General features: G+C 35.0%; 3 protein-coding genes across 3 annotated transcripts; 2 read left to right on the top strand and 1 right to left on the bottom strand.

Annotated features, from left to right (window-relative positions):
* Nucleotides 1-4,999: 4,999 nt before the first annotated feature.
* On the top strand, nucleotides 5,000-5,941 carry LOC117030636 (olfactory receptor 8K3-like). The gene has a single exon (XM_033120793.1). The coding sequence runs from the start codon at nucleotides 5,000-5,002 to the stop codon at nucleotides 5,939-5,941; it is 942 nt and encodes a 313-aa protein (XP_032976684.1).
* Nucleotides 5,942-12,101: 6,160 nt separating this feature from the next.
* Nucleotides 12,102-13,027, bottom strand: LOC117030997 (olfactory receptor 5J2). Its single transcript, XM_033121272.1, has one exon. It carries the CDS (start codon nucleotides 12,899-12,901, stop codon nucleotides 12,119-12,121), a length of 783 nt encoding a protein of 260 aa, XP_032977163.1. The 5' UTR covers nucleotides 12,902-13,027; the 3' UTR covers nucleotides 12,102-12,118.
* A 7,678-nt stretch (nucleotides 13,028-20,705) lies between these two features.
* Nucleotides 20,706-21,645, top strand: LOC117030812 (olfactory receptor 8K5-like). Its single transcript, XM_033121043.1, is given in 2 exon segments — nucleotides 20,706-21,253; nucleotides 21,255-21,645. Coding segments are annotated over 2 exon segments (939 nt in total).
* Nucleotides 21,646-21,792: the final 147 nt, after the last annotated feature.

Genomic DNA, 21,792 nt, shown 5'->3' with positions numbered 1-21,792 from the left:
AATACAGAAAATAGGCAGAATGAGAAGCTAGCTATTTGAAAAATGAATGCATTTAAATTATTTAAAGAAAATGTGAAAATTTTCAAATATGATCAAAATTTTAAATCCTCAAATTGAAATTTAACAAATCCCAGATACAAGTAATATATAGACAACTATTTGAAGGCACATCATAATCAAATTTCTCAAAGTTATGATAAATAAAAAACATAAGCAATCAAAGAAAAAAAGGCACTTTGTATATAGAGGAACAAAGAGTGTATAGACAGGACATCAAAAGCTTAATCTATAAAAATACCAATCAATACAATGGATTTCCTTAAAATTACAACAATCTACCAATCACACTCTTGGACACTCATCCCAAGGGAATGAAAACCTATGTTCATACAATCATCTTTAAGTGAATGTTCAGGGAAGTTTTACTCATCAAAGTTGAAAACCGGAAAGAACCCACATGCCTGTCAATGAGTGAATGGTTAAGCAAATTGTATCATCGATACTTTGGATACCACTCAGCAACAACAAAGGAAGAAATAATTTACATACACAAAGACACAAATTAATCTCGAGAATTATGTTGAGTGAAAAAAAGCCAACCCCAAAAGATTGCAAGTGGTATGATATTATGTATTAAACATTCTTCGAATGGCAAAAATATAGTGATGGAATACAGATTAGTGATTACCAGGGGTTAGAAACAATAGCAGAGAAAGAAGAAGTGGGTGTGGTGTAAACTCTGACATTTTTTTTTCTTGTTTGTAATGCAAGTGCCTGATTTAAGCTCTGATTGCCCAGGCATCCATTTTAAAGAGGCATCCACTTCAAAATATGGCTGTCGCCAATGAACATATCACCAGCCACACCACTCGTTAAAGAGCCAGGCTGCCTTACCCCACTCAGGCTCCTTTGTTTTAGAGATCTTAGTTGATTTCAATAACTGACCATTTAGGCTACTTGTTTGTTTTCTCTTCCGGGACTTTAAATTCCAGTTCTTATGTTTTAAATTCATCAATAAAGAGTAAGTCCCCGACCCCCATCCTGAACCCCAGTAAAAGCTGAACTCTAGGTCCCTTCTGTGGCTCTAAATTCTAGTTATTATGTTTCAAATTCACCAATAAAGAGTAACCCTCCGACTCCCACCCTGAACCCTGGTAAAAGCTGAACCCTTGGTCCCTACTCTCACTCTCTCTTTCTTTCCCCAGGACCTCTCTGTGTCGCCCAGGTATGCTGTGTAATTTCAAAGTCTTGTAAATAATAAACCTGTATCTTTTCAAAGTTTCCTTGAAGTTATTGCTGAAGGATGTCTTGCAATCATAAAAACCACTAGGACTGGTCCAGCCACAACATTCATTATTAATAGGCTAAGGCCAGTACAAAACATATGGCTACAAAGGGTTAGCCAAAGGGAACTTTGTGGTGATGGAATAATCTGTACTGGAGTGTGTTTGCACAGGACAGAATAACTGAAATGGTGCAATATGCAGTAAAGGAAGAAACAAAAACAAAAGCAAAAGAGAAGTGGGAACCAGACAGATGATGGAAACTCGCGATGAAATGAAAATTAACAGTAACGAATTTCTGTCCCTGAGGGCAAAGGAAAAACAACGTGAGCAACAAATCAAGGAAGCAACACCTATCTGCATAATGTATTATTTTAATTCCCTATTTATATGTATTATTTAATTCCGTATTAAAGTAATATGACAGTATTTAAACATTTCTACACTATGTCACTCATGCAAGGAAACCACTGTATAAATGCACCCTTTTGACGGGCACACCCATCTATAGATACAATATTGTAGTGTAGAGTCTGTGTGGTACAAAAGGAAAAGTTAACCAAGAGCAAAAAATGGAAGGAGGTAGGGAGGAAGGGAGGGAAGAAGGAAGGGAGGTAGGGAGGGAAATTTGGTTGAAATGAGAGACAAAACATAGTGAATACAAATTGTCACTGACAATTAAAGGACAACCTCCAGATATTTAGTAGTGCTCTCAAATACTTTAGGGACAAACAACAAATTGCTTGGCGTCTCCTCAGGGAGAATCTCAAAAGGCTAAAAGAAAATCCATAAATTGTTCTCACTAAGCCATGTAAGAAATACAGGAGGGAGTCAAGAGAGAGGCTTCATTACAGGTAAAAAGGTAGAATATTTGCTGTGGTGTCTTATGTTATTAACACTGACAATGTTTCAGTGACACACCCAAAGCTCACCTTTAATTCAATGACAAAACCCTAACAAAACGTTGCCATTTCCGATTCAGTTCTCTTTGCTTTCTACTCCATAATGTCTGAGAAGGACTAGGACTCCTCTCCTTTTTCATCATATTAATGTTTTTGAGTATTTTCACATGCCTTGACAGACTAAATGTTAAAAAGCATCCTAGAAACATCAGCATACTATTGTTTATAAAGTATTTGCTTTATATAATTATATCTGTAGTGCACACCAAAACTGAAAGCATAACTAAAGAGACATGACTTTTTAAAAACTGGCAAAATTATAATAAGAAGCTTTAGGTATCCAATCTATTATTTTGATGTCTTCCAAATTCTTAGTTATTTAGTGGCTCCAGGCTCTTTTTTTTCGTGGCCTCAATATAATTTAATATTTAATGATTATTTAAATAAATGTACAAATATGATTCTTTCCAGATCTGTTAATGAAGCAAAAAGGGATTTCCACCTCACACCGAGATGTAAAAAGCATTATTTGGATAGTAGAACACTTTTACATACCTGTTTTATGGTAATGGTATAATGTTCAGCATGTTTTTCAATTTCAACTGGAATCTGACAGAAGGCAGATATAGTTATCTCAAAGAGTATAGCTTTAAAAAAAAAATAACAGTCGGTATTCAACAAAGATGTTAAACTATGAAAAAGCAATTTGGGGGGAAGGGGTGGTAGATGAAGGTAAACGGGATCAAATATATGGTGATGGAAGGAGAACTGACTCTGGGTAGTGATGTATTACAAAATTGTACACTTGGAAACTATGTAACTTTACTAATCATTGTCACCCCAATAAACTTTAATTTAAAAAAAATGCAATTTGGTTCTTTCCATAGAACACTAAGGCTTGTGAGAAAAAAAGTTTTATCTCTCCTCACCTTACAGGAAAATTTGAACTTACCAAGTGTGATTTTTCTCAACCTTTCATATTTGCAAAACAAAGCAAAACCAAAATGTATATTGTTTCTTACTACATTTACTGAAGATATTTCTCTAAAATTACTACTGTTGATGCCATTTTCGCACTTCCTATATAAGAAAGGCGTGTGCATCAAGGCAGGATAGGCTATCAGGAGGTCACAAAATTATAAGCAATATTTTATGTGACTGAAATGCCAATTTCATGTAATAACTGTTATATTTAATGCTATGAAAATCTATGTTTTTATTTATGTTTCTTTTAGATCACTCAGAGACTGCTGTCCCAGTAATTTTCATCGTAACCAGTATTATTTCTATTTTTTTAAAGGAAGCATTCATGCTCACCATATTTTGAACCTAATAATTTGCTTACCCTAATCTGTCATCCACCACTTACTCTGGTATATTTTTAATCCAAGTATTATTAGGGATATTCAGATACATTTTTTGATTACATAATATGTTTATTTGTGTTTTGTATTATATCATAATTTGAAGCCATTACTATTGCCTTAAGGTGTAGAAGAATTTAAAGTAACATTCAAGAATCCATGTATATCTATCTCATCTTTAGTGTATTTTATTTCACCTCTATAGCATTGTGTAACATAGTGACTTTAAACTACTATATCCAATGAACACAAGTTCAAAGTCACATTAAAAAGTACAATATCTCTTTATCCAAAGGCAGTTTTTATGAATCTTCATTGTATGAAAACAATGCCAATACTTCCTCATAGGGTTGTTGGAGGGATGAATGAAGATTAAATGATCCAAAGTATTGATTTTGTGTATGAGAATAAAGAGTTTTGGATAAGTTAAATTTTTGCCCGAAGTAACCCTTTGTATATACCATAAATGGAGATATAACAGATTATATCTATATACTCTTATGTCTCATATGTTTCTGTGTATAAAGACAAATAATTCGCACTGCAATCTATTACAGTTTTCTTATTTTTCCATGTGTCCAATTTCTGTCAAGTGTGCTAACTGTTTTAGCCTGTATCACCTGTAGGCATAAAAGATTGTGTAGGACTATATGTTGAAGTAGCGGGTTCTAAACATTTTTGGAATTTGTAGTTTTAAATTTTTATTATATTTGTACAATACAATTTATTACATAATTGGCAAATGCATTGTCATGTTATTAAATTTAATTTATAAGTGTCACTATGTGATTGCAATTATATAAATGACTAAAGAAAACTTTACAGAATACATCAAAATAATTTATATTTGTAACACCCAAATTTTTAACAGTTTTAACTTTTTTCTTATTTCCTTTATATATCTATGTCTATATATCTATATCTAGATCTATATATTTATATGTATCTGTTATATACTGTATTCCTATTTATATATCTATTTATCAACCTATCAATCATCTTTATCTATGTATCTACCTATCTATCTATCATCTATTTATCTAATCTATCTATACCATCCTGGTTTCTTAACCTTGGCACCAATGATATTTTGGATTGGATACTAGGTATTGTAGAATGTTTAAAAGCTTAACTGACCTTCAACCCTGCATGCCAGTTGCACCCTACCTCCCAGTTGTTACAACCAAAATGTCTTCTAGACATTGACCAATCTCATTGGTTAGTAAAATACCTCCAGGTGAGAACCACTGACTATCTCTGTCTCTATCTTTATTTATGTATACTATTATTTGTGGAGGATGGGTTTTATTTCATATATCCAAAATTGGAAAGCTTGGATGTATCTTATTTATACTAGTTTTGCATACTAAAATTCTCGCAGATAGTAATACACAAAATCTATTGATTGTGCTGATGTCTCTTTCCACAATAGGTTTCCTGATTAACCTGCATGGAAACACAAAATCTAACAGTGTTAAATGAATTCATTCTCATGAGGATCACAGACCGCCCTGAGCTGCAGGCTCCATTATTCGGGCTTTTCCTCCTCATCTATGTGAGCTCAGTTGTGGGCAACTTGGGCATGATCGTCCTCACCACAATGGACTCCAGGCTGCAAACACCCATGTACTTCTTTCTCAGACACCTGGCTTTCACTGATCTTGGTTATTCAACAGCTGTAGGACCCAAAATGTTAGTAAATTTTGTTGTGGATCAAAATACAATCTCCTATTATTTTTGTGCTATACAGCTAGCTTTCTTTCTTGTGTTTATTGTTAGTGAACTTTTTATTCTATCGGCAATGTCTTATGACCGCTATGTGGCCATCTGTAACCCTCTGCTTTACCCAGTCATCATGTCACAAAGGATATGTCAGCTGCTGGTGGCAATCCCCTATCTCTACAGCACATTTGTTTCTCTTCTAGTCACTGTAAAGATTTTTAACTTATCCTTCTGTGGCTACAATGTAGTCAGTCATTTCTACTGTGACAGTGTCCCCTTGTTATCTTTGCTCTGCTCAAATACGCATGAAATTGAAATGATTATTCTGATTTTAGCTGGTTTTGATTTGATTTCCTCCCTTCTGATAGTTCTCGTGTCTTACCTGCTCATTCTTGAATCCATTCTCAGGATGAACTCTGCTGAGGGTAGACACAAGGCTTTTTCTACCTGTGGATCCCACCTGACTGTGGTCATAGTATTCTATGGGACTTTGATATTTATGTATGTGCGACCTGGGTCCAGTCATTCCTTTGACAGTGATAAAGTGGCTTCCATATTTTACACTCTTGTTATCCCCATGTTGAATCCCTTGATCTATAGCTTGAGGAACAAAGATGTAAAATGTGCACTACAAAGGGTGTGGAAAAAACTACATAATCTTTTTTCTTAAAGTTTACATACAATACGACTCATAAAATAGCTTATGGACTTTAAATTTTTCTCTATGTACCTCCAAAGAAATAACAAGCACAAATGGGTTCGACATATATTTATTGATTGTTTTGTATATGCTATGCACTTCTAATTGCTATACATAGGTTAATGAACAAAATAGTAAAATTGTTTGCCCTCCTTGAGGAAGAAAGATGGTTTATATGCATAAATTAAATAAATGTTATAGTAGAGTAGAATGTGTTAGGTGGATATAGACAGAAAACAAATCTGTCAAAGATTCTGGTACTTTTCTCATCTCTCAGGATTAAATTATTTTTTTTGTGTGTGTGTGTGTGTGTGTATAAGCCCTTTTCTTTCCTTTGGTTTTAGCCTTCATATACTTCCCTGCTATGTTTTAGAATTATATTTAATAATAGTTATGTCTCTGATATCTGATGATTTGAAGTACTCAGTCTTATTACTTTGCTCAAATATCCCTCTTCTAAACACTGGTATCCTAGTTTTTCCTCTCAGTGTCTCTCTCCCATCTATGAATCTATTAACTAACCATACTTTATAGTTCAGCAATTCATAGGTTCTTATTGGCTGGCACCTGATTGTGTCTTGATCAGTCAATTTTATTGATATTGGAGGATACTCAAATTAAGATATATCTTTGAGATCCCTCAGAAGCTCCCAGATTTGTACTGTTTTATCCCCCAAGTGGTTCTTGCTTACTAACTGGCTGTTTGGTTTGGAGATTCCAATATTTCCTATCTCTTTGAAAAAAAGTAATTATCCATGTTTAAAAGTTTTGTTCCAGGTGGTTTTGTATCCTTGCCTAAGCAGACTATTCTATTATAAATTAATTGTGCCTCTCTTTTCTTAGGTTAATATTTCCCAATTTTGATCAATATTGATTACTCACTGTGTTTTAACTGACATTCATTGTTTAACTGCATTGATTGATTATCCTACTTGTGGGAAACAAAGGAAATAATCTTGTTTGCATGATGCCGTATTTCTAATGTAAGTGAGGCCTGATACATGACAAGGACATAGTTATCTTCCTTTTTACATAGTTGTTCCATGTTACTCTCTGCAATTTCCCACATGCTTACTTTTATTTTTATTTTCCTTTTGCTTTCTTTTATTCTCCTTAATATTTCTGGGATTTTATTGAAGCTATTAGTCTATAATATTCTCTTTGTTCATCATCCTGCAATACAATTCTGTTTAGCCAATGCATATTTAATAAAAATATTTCATTGGAATTAAATGTTAAAAGTGTATGATACAAAGCAACCAAGATGCATTCAGTAGGAGTATGGATATACACTATGGTACATCCAGACAATGGAAAATTATTCAGCACTGAAAAGAAAGGAGCTGTCAGGCCATGAAAAGATAGGGTGGAAACTTAAACCCATGTTGCTAAGTGAAAGAAGCCTATCTGAAAAGGCTGTCTACTGTATGATTCCAACTATACGACATTCTGGAAAAGCTAAAACTATGGAAACAATAAAAAGATTAACGGGGATTAAGACATAGGGAAAGATGGATAAGAGGTGCACGAAGGATATTCAGGGTAGTAAAAGTACTTTGTATGAAACTATAATTGTGGATACAAGCCATTATATATTTGGCTTACACCCATCGAACATACAATACCAAGGGTGACCCCTAATGTAAAGTATGGAGTTTGGGTGAAAATGATGTGCCAATGTAGGTTCATTGATTGTAACAAATGCACCACGATGGTGGAGGCTGTCAATAATGGGATGAGGGAGACTTTGCATGTGTTGGGGCAAGGAATATATGGAAAATCTCTGTCCTTTCATCGCAATTCTTCTGTGAACAAATTTTTTCTAAAAAATAAAGTCTTAAATACAAAAAAAAAAAGTGCATGATACAGTGTCATGTGAAGATAGATATTATCAAAATGTTGATGCAATTAAAAAGAGCTTTTAAGGGGGCCGGCCCGGTGGCTCAGGCAGTTGGAGCTCCATGCTCCTAACGCCGAAGGCTGCCGACAACTAAGATTGAACATGGCACCTTGAGTTGAGCTGCCTCCCAGATGGCTCAGTTGGTTGGAGCGCGTCCTCCCAACCACAAGTTTGCTGGTTTGACTCCCAAAGGGGATGGTGGGCTGTGCCCCCTGCAACTAGCAACGGCAACTGGACCTGGAGCTGAGCTGTGCCCTCCACAACTAAGACTGAAAGGACAACAACTTGACTTGGAAAAAAGTCCTGGAAGTACACACTGTTCCCCAATAAAGTCCTGTTCCCCTTCCCCAATAAAATCTTTATTTTAAAAAAAAAGAGCTTTTAAGATCATCATAAAACCTACCAGGTAATAATATCTCACACTTTGAGCATTCTTCATGTCGTGATGAATTAGTTATTGCAACAGCTCTATGAGATACATTCTATTAAAACATGTTTTACAAGTTACAAAATGATGATTCCGAGAGTTTAAGTAAATTGTCACAGGCCACAAAGGTATTAAGTATTTCAAAGCCAGGAGGTTAAGCTCATGCTCAAGACTTGATGTTCTTCACAAGTACCCTAAATTGTATTTTAATGTCATTTTTATGTTTCACTGATATCATTCCAGAGATGACAAAAGGTAACACTTTACTTTGGCAGATGTCAAATTAGAGGAGGAGAAAGAGTAGAAAAATTAAAAAAAAAAAAAAAAAGCAGTGAAAGCCATGCCTGGTGTGCCCGCACACGCACGTGTGCATGCACACACATGCACAAAATGAATTCAAGAAAGATATAATGAGTCTATTAAAAACAAATAAATTGACTCAAAGAAATATAAATTAATCAGGCCTTTTTCAATGAGCGATTTTGCTCAACCAGAAAGCCAAAACAAAGTGAAGACAGGATATAGTCTGAGTAGATCTGTAATAAATCAGAAGAGGAACAAAAATTAACATTAAGTTGTTAGAAACATGCTGAAAAAGAAATAAACAAGGAGACTCCCATTTTAAGAAATAATTTCTGTTGTAAGAAATTCAGCTACCTCTGAGAAATAAAGATTGAGGCAAAGTAGAATTCCAAAATAGCCAAATGTCTATTGCTAATAATTTGTAGGAGGAATTCTGCCAGGGACAATATAAGAGATAAATATTCTTTCCTAAAACAAGACTGGTCCGTGAGGGTAATATTTATTCTCCATTACCTTCTGCATCTCAGACTTTGAAGAACATTTTTATGTGCAATTCATCCATTTGGAATCAATAATATTGATTCTACTATTATTGAACTACTGAACCAGTAAATGCCATGAGGCCCAATATGTGATCGTTTTTAATTTTAAATTAAGCCCTCTTACTTGAGCTAGTGTTTGTTTGGTGACTTACAACATGTATGGAAAAAGCAGTCCTAAATGATACAATGAGGAAAAATAGAGCACCACACACAATTGTGAAGGCTTGGCTACGTTATTTTAGGGTGTGCCATTCATATAGACTAAGATGTGAAAAAACCCTCTCCAAAGATATACAGTGTGTTGAGTATTTCCCCGATTCCTGTAAACACCTAAGGGCTGCCCATCACAGTGATTAGACAGATAAATGGGACATACACCTCAGGAATATTTATCAATCCCCTGAGAAAAACTTCACTAATCAACATATATAGTTTATCATTGAAAGAGCTCCTGAAATACAAGAGCATACTGAGAAGTATGAGTATGAAAGTTAAATGGTATTATCTTCAGAATAAGAAATGATCTGTGATTCCTTAAACTATTAATGATTCACAATAATCATAATATCCCCAAGTGTCAAGTTGCATCTGCATATGGTTTCTTAATTGGAGAAAGGAATCATTGGTAAAGAAGGAGGGTATGGGAAATGACAAATTGGTACAACAGGTACAATATATGTTTGGATTCCCTGAAGAAAGAGTAACCGCTGGAGAGCTGAATGGAAGTGCTATGAGGCAGAGAGGTCTCAGAAGTCATGCAACGGGAAGAGCTCTGTTCTAATACCCGGCATGTGAGTGGCACACCCTGGACCTAGGAAGGCCATGTTCTTCACAAATGGGGTTTCTCCCATTCCTTGCTGTGTCATAGTTGAGCAGAAGTTTACATTGGTCAATGGGAAAATAATATCGACTAGGTGTTTCATCAACAAAAAGGATTTATTCAGGAAAAAAGAAAGGGTTGCAACCCAGTACATGCAGACATGGCAAGCACGTGCATACTCTGGCCTGTGTGCCAAGATCGAGGGGTATTTATAGAAGGCAAAGGAAGTTAATGGAAGGGGAAGTTAGAACCATAGAGCTTTATTATAAACATAGAGTTCTTCTAGGGTTCTCGTGTGCACGATTACACGGAGTGGGAAAACTTCCACAAGCCCTAGCCCCTCCCATAGGCCCTCCAGAATGATTACGTTTGCTTAAAGTTCTAGTTCATCTTCATCACATTGCATTTACAATCCATCTTAGCTTTATTAGCTCTTTGATGATAAGGATTAAAATATTTTACATGATATTCTTTAAATTCCAACAAACTTGCATGACATAAAACATGAAATAATAGCAAAATATATGATCCAATGCATCTGCTTATATAATTGATAGTTCAATATATTGGTGTATAACTCAGATTAAGCCCTAAAAAATGGAAGACAATTTGACCAAATAACATGTTTTTAGAAAAGCTGAAGTGGAAAGGTTATATTTGTGATTTTTGTTATATTTGTGTTATATTTTCTTATATATGGAGTCTACCACTAATGATTCTACAGCCAAATTCCAATATGTGGGTATGTTTCCCCACATTTTTTTTTCGGTTACAAGCTTTATGCAATTTGCAGCCAGAACATTGCATACTGGTAGTCAGAAATGAGTGTCTCTGGGATTGCTCAGACAAGTCTTAGAAGCCTGAGACATCTCTCACTTTTCTTTTCAGCCTCCACTCCTGTTTACTTTATACTGCAACCCAGATAGCAGTGGATGGCCAGCTCAATTCTGCTGAGGTTAGTGGTGAGAAATTCTCCAGCACCAGCTGGGTGTCCTACAATTCAGCTCAATTCTGACCCTATCTACCTGGAAATAGCATCAGATTGCACAGGTTGAGGCCTCAATTGCACAAAACTGCCCTTCACTTCAGACAACAGTCACAGGTCCAGGTTGTGACCTGTGCTTCTGACACACTGGCTATAAATTAGAGTTTCCCGTGACCTCTCCTTCGGTTAAATAAATTTGCTAGAATGGCTCACAGAACTCAGGAAACCCATTTACTCACTAGATTCCCTGTTTATTACAAAGGATATCAAAGGATGGGAATTAACAACTAGACGAAGAGATACATAGGGCAAACTCCTGAATGCAGGAGCTCCTTTCCTGCTAGAGTTTGAGGCCACACAGGGTGGTACTGGAAGAGTTCTGGTTCACCAACCTGGAGGCTCTCTGAACCCCCTCTTTGTGGATTTGTATAGAAGCTTCATTACATAGGCAAGATTGATTAGATCATTGGCCGTCGGTGACTGATTCAACCTCCAGCCCTTCTCCCCTTCAGGGAAATATAAGAGGTGGGACAGAAAGTTCCAACCACTTTCCCCAGGCAACAAACCCTCAATATTGTGTAGTTTCCAAAAGTCACTCATAAACATAACCAAAGACACCTTGGAGGCACTCATCACCTGGAAAAGTCTAAGGATTTTAGGAGCTGTGCCAGAAGCCAGGACTAAGACCAAATATACATTACTTATTGTAAATTGCAATATCACAACCACTCTTTAGTTAAAATATAAGTCAATGAAAGCAAATCTAAGCTATAGAATTATATCTATATTCCTGGAAATTTGAGAACCAATTATTTTTTTCTTAGCAAGTGCCCTATTTTTATGTCCTGAAATGCAGGTATTATTATACAACTATTTTCTCCAAATAACAGAAAAATATAAATGTAATCCTGTATTTTGTATTGATTTAGAGATTAACAACCTAGACTATCAGAGGACCTATGAGACAGCCTATTGTTTTTGTGATGTAGCTATATGAATTAAACAGTTTTTCCTTTTTGACCACCTCCTCAGCTGACAAATAAATGTATGGAATGAAGAACTCTGCACTTATAAGCTTTATATTCATGGAATTATTGAAAGTGAGAAACAGCTGGTAGAGTATGGTAGGGTTAATAGTGACTTGAAATTAGCAGGGGAAATATTTCATTTCTATGGCCCTTTCACAGCATCCTTTACCTCTTTGTTTCTCAGACTGTAAATCAGTGGGTTTAACATGGGAATCACTAGTGTGTAGAACACAGAAACAACCTTCTCCTGTTCTACGGAATACCGGGAGCTCGGCTGAATATAACTAAAGCTTAACGTACCATAGAATATGGTTACAGCAGTCAGGTGAGAGGCACAGGTGGAGAAGGCTTTCCGTCTGCCTGCTGCTGAGCGGATCCTCAGGATAGCAAAAACAATGAACACATAGGAAATGATCACAATCAAGAAGGTGGCCATGGCAATGACTCCAGAGAAGGTTAAGAGCAGCAACTCATTCATGGAGGTATCAGAACACGACAGCTTTAGGAGTGAGGGAATATCACAGAAGAAGTGGCTGACAGCATTCAGCTTACAGAAGGACAGTCTACCCAAGCTTATTGTGTGTATTAATGAGTTAATAGTTCCACATATCCATGACCCAGTGATCAGCCCTACACACTTCCTCTTGGACATGGCTACACTGTAAAGCAAAGGATTTGCAATGGCCACGTAACGGTCATATGCCATTACCGACAGTAAGAATCCTTCTGTGGTAACAAACACCCCAAAACACAAATGCTGTACCATGCAAGCGGAGAAGGAAATGGTTCCCTTCACAACCAGGAGGTTTAACAGCATTTTGGGTGCAATTGCAGATGAATAGCAGGCATCTACAAAAGAAAGGCAGCAAAGGAAAATGTACATAGGTGTGTGAAGTTTGGGAGTGATTTGGATTAAGAAGATCATGCCCAGGTTCCCCACCAAGGTAATGGCATAAATAACCAGGAACAACACAAAAAGCACCAGTTTCAGTTCAGCACGGTCAGTCAGTCCCAAAAGAATAAACTCAGTCACAACTGTAAAATTCTTTTCAGCAATTTGTTTGCTTATTTTCCCAAAATCTGTTGTGAAAAAAGATACAGAGATTACAATTTATTAGGGGATATATATATACATATATATTTACTCATGTTAATCTTTGGATAAAAAGTATCCCTTCTTTGAAACTGAGTTTTTTCATCAATAAAATCAACAGAGACAAAAGGGATGGTTACCAGAAAGGAGTGAGTGGGGGATGGGTAAAAAGGGGAAGGAGAATATAGTCAATAATATTGTGATAAGTTTACATGGTGACAGAGGATTACTAGAATTAGTGGGTGATCAATTGTAAGGTATAAAAATGTCACATCACTATATTATACATCTGAAACTAATATAACCACTGTAAGATTGTATACCAACTATACTTTAGTAAAAAATTTAATTAAAAAAATTAGCAAGTGGATTAAATGGCCTCTAATTTCATTCTGGTATTTTTGTTTTGTATGATTATATTTATAGAAACCAATGTGTGAAAAACAGTTTGTCACTTACAGCTGCAGTCTGTCTCTAAAATGTCCACCTCAGTACCAAAGTTATACTAGAACTAAGAAGACATTAATGACAATTGAAATCCATAGCATGCATAATATATCATTGGAAACATAGTTATTCAATGAAATTCTCCTCTGATCTTGTTTGTTGTTTTTAAGTAGGGAATTATTTCCTGAGAACAGTCTCTAAAATTATATTTATTTTGAAATTATATGTGGAACTGATCTACAGGTTCATTATTATAGATAGCAAAGTGGCCACATCATGAAGTAAGATGGCTCAAGTACCTAGAGTGAAGGCATCTAAAATACCAAGGATGCTAGCTTCTGTGACTATGGGAGGCATTGGGTACCAACACCTAACTCTGAAACTCATGAAACAAAAGCCTGGATGTGAAAAGTAGCCAGGATTCTTGCTTTGGGACAATGTTTTCCATGTTCTTGGTAGAAGAACAGCCCTGGAAAATCATTAACTTGGAGACACAGAATCCCATACCTTGCATATCTGGACAATATGGAGGCTCCATGCTTTTTTTCTGAGATCTTAAATAATTTCAGAAAATTTTAAAAACACTAATTCAGAATATGAATATATATATACTCACTAAATGCTCTGTGATGCTTCATATTTTTCATCCTATAATAGATAGACAAACTTAAGGCTTTCTAAAAATACAATTTGCATTGGAAGGTTAGATACCTATACTTTATATTCAAAGCTACTTATATTTGTTTCAGAATTAAATGTCTCTCTCTTCTTTATTGAGTTGGAGTGTCATTTTAGAAATGATGAGAAACAAATGGTGATGATTTTGGTTATCTGTAATTTACATTTCTTATTTATTTTAATTAACACATTTCAATTGCCAGAACAATGAGCAAGTACAAGTTGTCCAATGAAATAAAGCTAATATTGAAAACAACAGGATTTGACCCAGGATTGATGGATTTAATTTTCTAGATCCAGCATATAATTATATTGACTTCTCCAAGACTGCTGAGAGGATTGAAGGAGACAATTCCAATAAAGTATTTAGTGTTCTTTGAGTATAAATTAAACATTTAACAAAGTAGAGAGCTTCGTAGCTATATGAGATATTGCTAGCTAGATAGAACAGTGATATACATTGAGTGTGTGATATATTTTGGTTCATGGTGATCAGTATTAAACTTTAAAATCATTGTAATTGAACAATTTCTATTTTGGAACATTTCTGAAATGCTTAAGCACTATTTATTTTTATTTATTTGTTTATTTTAGTGATCAAATGGATACCTCAAGTTATCGCTTATAAACTGCATTGTTAAATGTGAGATAAATAAAATAAACATCTATATTGTTTCATGATATCTCACATGCACTTTAGAGATTACCAACAGATTCGAAAATATGAAAGAACACTTCCAACAAATAAGTCTGAATATTTCAAAACTGTGTTTTTCACACATAGATCTTATTCCTGCTCTTTCTTCTGCTACTCTTAGAGTATTAACTGAAAATTTTCTTTTAATTAAAGATCACTTATAGATGTAAATTTTTATTATAAACTATAATTTGGGAAATTGCATGTTTAAAAGGAAATAAAAATTAAATTAACTATCCAAATATAAAACAAATAACTTTAGAAGCAATATTTATTGCTTCATCATAAACATCATAAACTGAATTATATAACAAGATAAAGACTTAACTTATGTTAACTTTAAGAATCAAAACACTGATAAGATTCTATCATATTTGAAATTTTTCATTATCTTAGAATGAATGCTAAATATGAAATATTACAAGAAATAGAAAGATATTAAAAGAAATAGACTTAACTTACCAAAGATGTTAAAAAGTTTAGGATAGCAGTTTATTTAAAATGCTCATATCCATTTCCATAGTTTCTTACTCTCTCTTTAGAAATTAAATCAGTTAACATTTTTCTGAGATTTAGAAAAAACAATATTTTAATGGTAGATAACTGAAGATCATTCTAGGTTTAACTATATAAATAAATATTATATATATATATATATTATACGTATTACATATATAATATATATATATACATATATATATGTGTGTGTGTGTGTATATATATATATATATATATACATATATATATATATATATATTCAACTAAAACAATACAAAGCAAACATAGAGAAAAACATGGTTTTACATCTTTAGCTCTTTCCCTAAGAGGACAAATCTGAAAGAGACATATACATATATATGAATTTTTTTCATTTGTTTTTCTAATGAGAGCAGAATCCCTGTGGTTCAGACACTGATTACATTAAAGCAACAACAACAAAATTACACTTTGGGCTGCATTCTGGTTTCTCAAGGGATTGTCTCAAGGTATCCCAGTGAAACTGGTTTCTCTAAGATGTATAATATAAAAAATGTTACATAGAATGGAAGGCAGCATAGGATCAAGTGTGAGAAAATAGTAGAAACATTGCTTGTAAAATTTTCACAAATTAGACATAATATGGGTTGGGCCCATGCTTTGTAAGGTGAAAATGCATAAGTGGAATCCAGCTTGATGATGGCTATTCTTTCTAAAAAGTTGGGAAGCAACATCCCACCACCCCTATCCACACACTTCTGTTCAGAGTCAAATTCTGCATTTTAATAGGTAGAAGGCCATGTATTACTCCTATCAGATATTATATTTACTGTAATATTCTCATGCATTTAACAGGTATTTCTTGAAGAACAAGGACAAGCTAGACATTGTATTAGGCACTAGAAAGAGAGGGATTTCAAAACAAACAAGTAAACACGGTTGGAATTCACTTTTAGCAAATGGAAGACTAGATATAACTCCACCTTCCTCAAAAAATATTTTTAATAAGAATACATTGATACTGAATGTAAAAGTAAAATGCTATAACAATTATAGATAAAGAAAAGGAAGGAAGGAAGGAAGGAAGGAAGGAAGGAAGGAAGGAAGGAAGGAAGGAAGGAAGGAAGGAAGGAAGGAAGAAAAGAAAAGAAAAGAAAAAAAGGAAAGCAAAAAGAAGAGAGAGAGAGAAGGAAGGAAGGAAGGAAGGAAGGAAGGAAGGAAGGAAGGAAGGAAGGAAGGAAGGAAGGAAGGAAGGAAGGAAAAAAATAAAAAGAAATTGTTATTGGGCTGAAAAGGAAGAAAAAGAAGGAAATCAAAAATAAATATGGACACTGATATCATGACTCTCCTGGAGGCATTTGCTAAATTTATAACTTTACAAGTGAGATTCAATTTGTTCAAAAGATGCAAACTAAGCCTTTGGGTTTATGAACAATGCAGAATCCACTAAAACCCAAATACACATCTCGTATCTGAAAAACTGACATTCTCATTAGAATCCTAACTAAATAAGTCTGCTTATCAGCAAACATTATAGATAAACTTGCCCACCATGATCTAGCACCTTGTTAGAAAAAAGAAAAAGCCTCATCTGAGAATTAGTAGCAACAACCTTTCCTCACGGGGGTTGAAATTTGGATTTTGCTGTTTCCATAAATGAGGAGGCTTCAAGCTGATAAACTAACATAGAGTGGTCTGAGTTGGTAGCACTGTGGAATTGCTAATAGACTAGCCCTTCCAGGATTGTCACAGAGAATGTTCTGTTAAACATGAACTTGAACATCCGAAACTAATTAAAAAAAAAAAGCTTAAGGGGAAAAAACAAGTGGTAGAGCTATCATTTGAATCTATGGATTCTGACTCCAGAGCTCAAGCTCTGAACCATGGTAAGAAAAGACAGAAAATAATAAAACAGAGACACATAACTAAAGTTTAAAAAAAAAAGTGAACTTACCATCCAGTTGCAAAATACAATGAGAAAAACATGTCTCCAAATTCAAGAGTCTAGAAAGCAATAAATATATTTAAAATGTTTTTTAAAAAATAAAAGTAAAATAGATAAAAGGGAAAAAAGCAAAATGGATAAGCCCTTTACCAGAAAGACCAGGGTTACCGGCTGACTTACTGACAATAATCTAAGCAAGAGATCAGGAAGAATGAATAGATGAATGAATGAATGAATGAATATCTGTGAGAAAATCTAGCTAGTCCAAAAGAAGTTGTGTCTTGGTATAGAAAACAAATGTAGCCCACTGTTGTGAGAGCGAGTAGGTCATAATAAGTAACATTTTGGGGGAAGAGATGTTGAAGTCAGCCATGAACAAAGTTTTTTTCAGTATCCTAGAGAAAGCAACAGGAAGCCATTCTCCATCCCTCTGCAAGTGCCCACCCAAACCAGCTAACACTGACAGAAGCTAGTCTAGCTAACCTGAGTCTGCACAGTTAGCAGCCAAGTGAACCTAAACTGGACTCCAGAGCACAGTGGAACCAAGATTCATGGAATTCAAGTAACAGAACTGCCGCTGTTTGCTATCCAGAGCCTATTAAATATTGAGAGGTCAGTCAATACTGAAGACCCAGTGCCCAGACCAAATATGGACGCATATAGGACTGACCAATCAAACTCTTGTCAGAATGAAATTACTTTGTTCCCATCTGCTCCCTTTCACATTCTTTACCTTAGATGGCTTAGTTCCAAGACTATCTAATCAGACCCTGAATTAGAATTAATGAATATGCATAGTTCCTCCTCACCTAATTCTTCAAATTGGCTTCAAGCCTTTGTTTGCAGGGTTTTGGGTTTTCTCCATTTCCTGTTTGGTTGTCTCATGAAGTAAATACTTTCCCTGCTTGGTTGTCTCATGAAGTAAACTCTTTCCCTGCCACACACATACTCTATTATTTGCTGATTGACTTCTCATCGCGTCTTGCATATGAACTTGGGTTCAGTAACAATGTTAAGTTGCTTATTTCCCACCCACCCTCCCAATTGTCTTGGCAGCATTATTATCCACTTATAACCACTGATTGGGACATCAAGCATGATCGACCCTGTTCTGTCAAGTACAGGGCAAGTTGCTGTTATTAGGATTTTTTTTTTTTTAATGAAAACTATAAAGGAGGAAAAAGAGAAAAACATGTGATGGAAAAAAAGATTAGAAAAGCTTTCCCATATTTCCATGGTAAGCTGAGTAGATGCTACTATATTCATAGGAGATGCAACTGAACATTGATCACCAGGAGGTATATAAAGGCAATGGGTAAGTAACCCACAGCTAAGCAACCATAGAATCCTGAGAATACATTGTTAAGGAGCTGGACATTTCTACAATTTAGATCCATGTGTAACTACATGTAAATTTTCCTAAATTCTTATACATGTGGAAGTCATAGAGGAGGAGAGCATGAGTAACATTTCTGAATGGAGTGTACTATCTTATATTAGATTTTACTCTCAATAAGGTTGTACTGAGCATTGTCCAAGAGTAATGGGATCTCAGCTCAGAAAACACTGCAATCAAGGCAATCATTATAGTAACACAGTGCATTGCAATAATTGTTACAGGTTTGTCATATGAAAGGATAAGGCATATATATTAGTCATTTAAAGATGAGATATTAATTTCAAATCTTCTAGTAATCAATCATGTGACTTTGGGCAAACTACATGGTTTATCTAAGCTTGATGTCCTCTGAATATGAGAATAGTATATCTATCTCACATAAACTAGTGATGTATTTTTAACCCAGTGCTTACTACATATTTTTATTTCAATAATAAATTTTTCAAAATCCTATGTGATGATGATAATGTCATTTATGACTTTATCATGATTTTGGAACTGTTCTGTTTTACTGGGATAAGGTTGATGTTACAGTATATTCCATAGTTACTTTAATCATTGACTCTAAGTGAGTACCTTTACATCATGTAGATCTCCATGATCTCTGCAGAGATCATTTATGTTGTTTTGTTCCCTTCTTTCTATCGTCCCTTACATTATCTCACTAGGGAGTATGTAGGGTGTCCTGGGTTATTAGCAGGCACCATGAGGCAATTTTTTAAAATCTCTCTGATGATTAAAATCTCTCTGATGATTCATCATCACCTGAATGAATTACATACCACTTTCTCTCGGAGCATCTCAGAGAGGGAGGAGAACCATAAATTCTCCCTACTTAAAGAAAAATTAAAGTGATTTAGGAGAAGAAAATCCAATTCTTCATCAAAAGTGAGGGCAAAGGATTTGTGTTGACTTTGATTATCACCTGGGTGTTGGTAATTTTCCACGATTCCTGGCTTTTAACCATGAACACTCTTATGGTCGCTGATAGTTGATTCTTTATACGGCACCACAGAAAAAATCATTATCTCCTTTGTTAGCTGGGGTTCCCTGGAGTAGAATGCTATTTTTAGGACATTAAATCCTATGAATTCACTCGCTGTCATACATCCATTAGATTTGTGAGAGTTGATAGTGGCATTTGGATACTGCAAGTAAAAAGGAAATTAGAGTTTCTGAAAAAATCATCACTGATTTCATCCATTAGAATCCCTTAAGGTTAGGCTTTCCAGGTATAATATAGGATGCCCAGTTATATTTGCATTGCAAATAAACAACAAATAATTTCAATATATGTTATGTAATATTTGATAATTATTATCTCATATAAATATATTCAATGTGATTTTTGCACCTGCCATCCACTTCTCTGCCAACCAACCCCACTTGCTAACTGCAATCCACCCTTGCTCAGCCACGGCAGTTAAATCAGTGGTTAATTGAACTGGTTACAGCTGATAGCCAACTAGTTACAGCTGAAGATCATCTATTACCCAAGCCAGCACCTTTCCACGTGAGGTCGAGAACCTGGAAACTGCTCTCTGGGACTCTGTCCCCACATCTTATTATTTTTGTCTCTCTCTTTTAGAAAATTAAAATTCTACAAGAATTCTCACACAAAAATGTAAGTGTACTAAAGAAAAATTGTGATATTTTGTAGGTTAAGTAAAGTTTAATATTTCTAAATTAATAATAATATAGCCTTTTTTTTTAAATCAACGGACATGTTTCAAACATTGCTGACTCTAGTTAGTTTAATCAGTCATAACAGGGAATGTGTTTCGTGGATCTCTCTTGGGAAGTAAAAGATTCTCTCACTTATTTTAATTTTAAAAGACATGGGAATTATTTTCTATCCCCTATTATGACCAAAAACAAACAAACAAACAAAAATATCTTTCAATCTGTCTACAAAGATTATAATTTGTTTAGACGACACTGCATGAAAGCTAAGAACCCTTCTTTTTCTTCCCAGAAGAGCTTACTGGACTAAATGAGCCAACAGAATCTAACATCATTGACTGAATTCATTCTGATGGGAATCACAAGGCAGCCTGAGCTAGAGATTCCACTTTTGGGGGTCTTCCTCGTCATCTACACAATCACAGTGGTGGGTAATCTGGGCATGATCATCTTGACCCAGGTGGACTCCCGCCTACACACACCTTTGTATTTTTTTATCAAACACCTGGCTTTCATTGATCTTGGTAATTCTATTGTCATTTGTCCCAAAATGCTGGTAAATTTTGTTGTGAATCAAAATACCATTTCATATTATGCATGTGCCACACAGTTGGCCTTCTTTCTTATGTTTATTATCAGTGAATTTTTCATCTTGTCAGCCATGGCCTATGACCGCTATTCGGCCATCTCTAACCCTTTGCTCTACAATGTCATCATATCCCAGAGACGTTGTCATGTGCTGGTGGGCATTCCATACCTCTACAGCACATTTCAGGCCCTAATGTTCACTATTAAGATGTTCACATTGACCTTTTGCAGCTCTAATGTCATAAAGCATTTCTACTGTGATGATCTTCCTGTTACTTTTGCTCTGCTCAAATGCACAAGAAATACAATTGTTGATCATACTATTTTCAGCATTTAATTTGCTCTCTTCCCTGCTGGTAATTTTAGTATCCTACATTCCCTTTCTGATAGCCATATTTTGAATGCATTCTGCAGAGGGCAGGAAAAAAGCTTTTTCTACATGTGGCTCTCATTTGATAGTGGTGGTTGTATTCTATGGGTCTCTACTATTTATGTACACACAGCCCATATCCACTCACTCCTTTGATACTGATAAAATGGCCTCTGTTTTTTACACTTTAGTGATCCCCATGCTTAATCCCTTGATCTACAATTTTAGGAACAAAGAAGTAAAAAATACTTTCCACAGGGTCTTTAAGAATCACTGCAAACTTTGTATTTAATATTCAATGCGGAATATTGTTCTAATAACCTAAATGTCACTTAATATTTCTAATAGGTATAATTACATTCTTTTTTAACTCCAGAGCAAAGAATAATTATAATGCACAAATAGGTTTTTTTCCCTTATATTCAGCCAAATTAATCCA

The sequence above is a fragment of the Rhinolophus ferrumequinum genome, chromosome 11 (genome assembly GCF_004115265.2).
Source record: "Rhinolophus ferrumequinum isolate MPI-CBG mRhiFer1 chromosome 11, mRhiFer1_v1.p, whole genome shotgun sequence".
NCBI classification, from domain to species: domain Eukaryota; kingdom Metazoa; phylum Chordata; class Mammalia; order Chiroptera; family Rhinolophidae; genus Rhinolophus; species Rhinolophus ferrumequinum.
Note: the sequence above shows the minus strand (reverse complement) of the source record. Positions and strands in the feature narration are given on the sequence as shown.